We start from the raw sequence: 3,631 nt of genomic DNA on the forward strand, positions 1-3,631 counted from the left end.
GTCTCCGTTGTGTCTATGGAAGGATGGGGGGCAGGCTTCCAGATCCTTCTTATGAGTCTTTCTGCTGTGTCATCAGACAAGGCCCCAAGGCCCCGCGGTTGCTTCAGCGGAACTGGGAGCTGGGCCCAGTTTCCCGGCTCCTGGAGGGGAATCTTGCCCCGTTTCCCACCTGTCTCCTCTGCCCTTTCTTTCGAGCGCCCGGGGTACTTCTCCAACTGCCTCTTCTCCAGCGGCGCCCCCAGCCCGGCCGCTTCGGCCTCTCCTTCGCTTCTGCTGTCCCTGACTCGCCTCGCCTTCTTTTCTGCTGATTCCGGCGACTCTTCAAACATGGGCGGGGGGTGGAGGGTAAAACAAAACAAAAAGCACCAAGCAGACCCCTCTAGGGGCAGACAGGCGGTTTATAGTCAAAGTGGCAACAGCTCATTTATTTAGCCAAAAATAGATACTTTCTTGTACAATTTGGTTCACACATATGTACATTTTTCTGTATATACAAAAAAAAAAAAGTCAGACGCGCTTATTCTCACTGAAACTCCACCCCCCAAAACCAACCGAACAAACAAACCTCACAAACTCAACTAATGTGGGGAACAGAAACCACTGGGGGAGGACTGAGGGGGGGGATTTGTTTTATTCCTTTTTTTTTCTTTAGTTTTCTTTTTAGGTATTCATACACCGACATGCTTACAAGTCATAACTATACAGAGCAATTTTTTTTTTTTTACAATTATTACAACGATTTAAAAATTTCTTTTAAAAAAAGATCTAGGATGAGGAGAGAGCCGATAAGACCAGAGCGGCATCCAGGTGGTTCTGGGGCCTGCAAGACAGAGGCGATGGTAGTAAAGAAAGAGATTTTTAGGAGAGATCGATGCACCCTAGGACTGGGAGACCCAACCCAGGGTGGAGGCCGGGGGTCAAGGAAGCAGGCAGATCTCACTGTGAAATGAGGTCCAGCTGTGGACGCTGGTCTTCCAGTTTAACTATAAGATTGGGCGGGAGGCGTCAGGACCCGAGGTCTGGGGCTGGTAGGAGGTGGGCTTCACCGGAGCCCCGGTGTCTGGACTGGGACTGTCGGAGAGTCATCTCAGAGCCCGCGGGGAAGAAGGAGGAGTGTGTTTCGTCCCCTGGTGAAAGCGCTTCCTAGCTGCGTTCCCCCGGGGCGGGGTGGGGTGGAGGGACCTGAAACCTAGTTTGCTCCGCATTCCTTCCTTCCCCGGCCTGCCAGTCCCAAAACCCCCACCCCAGTTCGGGGGTCTCTTACCGCCTGGGCACCGGCTGGAAAGCTGTCTTGAGTAACTTTTTCTCCACTTCCAAGGCACTACAGCGATCTACGGGAAGCGGGGAGAAAAAGGAGGGCCTTTAGAGCGCTCGGCGTCCGGGGCTGCGGGAGGCGGGCGCGGCGTGGTAAGCGCTCTGCGCCCGCGAGGGACCTGCCCGGGCGCGACCCCCAGACTCACCCCCTCCCTCCGAATCCTGCGCGCCGCAGTCACCTGTTCCGCCCTCGGGCTCCGCCGGCCGAGCGAAGGCAGCGGCGGCGGCGGCGGCCGGGTGGCCCGCGGCTCCGGGAAGTCCCAGCAGGTGTGGCGGGCCCGAGCCCAGCAGGGAGAGCGGGTGCGGGCGTGGGCCAGGCGGCGGGCCTGGGAACGGCCGGTTGGTCCAAGCGGGGAACTTGCCCAGCGGCGCCGAGACGAGTCTGTGGGCCGCGGCGGCGGCGGCCGGAGAGAGCTGCAGGGCCGAGGGCGCGACCGCTGCCCCGGGGGGAGAACCCCCCGCGCCCTGAGGCGAGCGGCGCGGGTTGTCCGGGCTTGTGGCCGTCTCGGCCAGGGACCAGATCTTGGGTTTTTGCAGGGCCGAGGCGGGCGCCGGTGCAGGAGCGCAGGGGTCCAGGCCCGCTGGGGGTGAGGGCGGAGATGGCGGAGCGGTGGCCACGGGCGGTGGCACTGGGGCCAGACTCAGGATGGGCAGGGGACGCTCCTCCAAGCCCTCGGAGCTGTCCTCCGAGTCGCTATTCTTGGAGTCTGAGATGGGCTCCAGGCCGAGGTCGCCGTCCCTGTGCGACGCCCCTGTCAGGGCCAGCTCGGGTCCCGCGACCGCGCCGTCTAAGTTCTCCAAATCGATCTCCTCGTCTTCATCGTCGTCCGCCAGGCCCTCGCCCCCGGTGTCCTCCTCCTCCCCCCCGAGCTCCTCCTCCTCCAGCTCCAGTTCGCGTTTGCTGTCTTCTTCATCCTCCTCCTCGTCTTCCTCCTCGCGCTCGCTCCCATAAGCGTTGCCCTCCTCGTCGGTGCGGCTACGGGGCGCCCAGGTCATCTTGTTCTCCTTCTTGAGGCGCCGGCGCGCGTTAGCGAACCAGGTGGACACCTGGGTGAGGGTCATCTTGGTGATGATGGCCAGCATGATCTTCTCGCCCTTGGTGGGGTAGGGGTTCTTGCGGTGCTCGTTGAGCCAGGCCTTGAGCGTGCTCGTGCTCTCTCGGGTGGCGTTCTTGGGACGGGATGGGTCCCCGAACTGATACTGGCCATATGGGTAGAAGGCGGGGTGCGGGTGCGGAAACGCGGTGGCCGCGGCCGTATGCTGCACCCCGGGGCTGTCCTTCAGCTCATACTGCGTGCCCTGTACGCACATGGAGAAGGAAGGGACGCGCGCGGAGGGAGCATGGATGAGCCCCGGCCGTCGCCGCCTCCACCCTCCCGGCCCAGGCCTCGCTAGTCTACTCAGCGCGCACACCTCGTCCGGCGCCCCAGCTCTAACCTCCCTTCCGCGGCTCCCAGGGCACTTACCAGCTGAGGGAAGATGGGCAGCTCGGCGGCGTAGGGCAGGAAGGCGCCGTAGCCTTGGGCGGCTGCGGCTGCTGCTGCCGCCGCGGCGTAGGGCGCCCCGTACACGGACGAGAGCACGTTGGACAGGGACCCCGAGGCAGCCAGCTCCGAGGCGCCGGCTCCCGGGCCGCCCCGGGCCCCAGCGCTGCCACCGCCGGCGGCGGCCCCCGGGCGCTCGGGTGGGTAGAGCGGGCGGATGTACTGGTATCCGAGCTGGGGGAAGGACATGGTGGCCCGCGGGGCACGGACAGAGAGGGGGCCCGGCCCCCCGGGGCCGCCCAGCTCAGCGCCGCCCGCGGGCTCCGGGGCGCATCGGGGGCTGGGCCCGGCTGCGGCCGCGCTGCCTTCCGCGCTGCGCTGCGCTCCGCGTTCGCCTATTGATCTGCTCCGGGGCGGCGGCGGCGGCGGCGGCGGCGGCGAGGAGCCAGGTCAGGTCCGAACAGATTGGCGGAGATTCCCGGGGCTCCGGAATCTGATTGACATTTCTACGGGCCCGCAAGCCCCTCCTCTCTGCGCCGCGCTCCCTCCTCTCGGCCGCCGGAGCTGCCTCTGCCCGCGCCTGGCTTCTCGCTGCCCTCCTCTCCCCGAGCAGTGTCGCGCCTGGCTTCCTTCGCTCTCCTCTAGTTTTCACTCCCCCTCCTCGCCCTTCCTCTCTCCTCCCCTTTCTGCGCTCCTCTTCCCCCCAGGATCGCTTCCGCTCCTTCGGGCTCTTTCACGCTCCTGGACTACGGAACTCTTTCTCGTCTTTCCCTTTCTCTCTGTTCCTTTCTCTCCCCTTTCTGTTCCCGTCACTCTTTCTTTTTAAAACCTAT

General features: G+C 64.0%; 1 protein-coding gene across 4 annotated transcripts; it reads right to left on the reverse strand.

Annotated features, from left to right (window-relative positions):
• Positions 1-397: 397 nt before the first annotated feature.
• IRX3 (iroquois homeobox 3) lies at positions 398-3,415 on the reverse strand. 4 transcript variants are annotated; one of them, XM_086349531.1, is made up of 5 exons: positions 2,781-3,415; positions 1,461-2,613; positions 1,265-1,331; positions 941-1,071; positions 613-820 (listed from the first exon to the last, which is right to left on the reverse strand). In XM_086349531.1, the coding sequence occupies exons 1-4, from the start codon at positions 3,045-3,047 to the stop codon at positions 984-986; spliced, it is 1,575 nt and encodes a 524-aa protein (XP_086205657.1). In that variant the 5' UTR covers positions 3,048-3,415; the 3' UTR covers positions 613-820; positions 941-983. The 4 variants fall into 4 exon arrangements, with proteins under 4 accessions (XP_086205660.1, XP_086205659.1, XP_086205657.1 ...); XM_086349534.1 differs by lacking the exon at positions 941-1,071 and having other exon boundaries at positions 398-820; positions 1,494-2,613; XM_086349533.1 differs by lacking the exon at positions 941-1,071 and having other exon boundaries at positions 398-820.
• Between the last annotated feature and the right edge of the window lie 216 nt (positions 3,416-3,631).

The sequence above is a fragment of the Bos grunniens genome, chromosome 18, assembly GCF_055505025.1.
Source record: "Bos grunniens cultivar Pamir isolate PY7600 chromosome 18, Bosgru_T2T1.0, whole genome shotgun sequence".
In the NCBI taxonomy this organism is placed as follows: domain Eukaryota; kingdom Metazoa; phylum Chordata; class Mammalia; order Artiodactyla; family Bovidae; genus Bos; species Bos grunniens.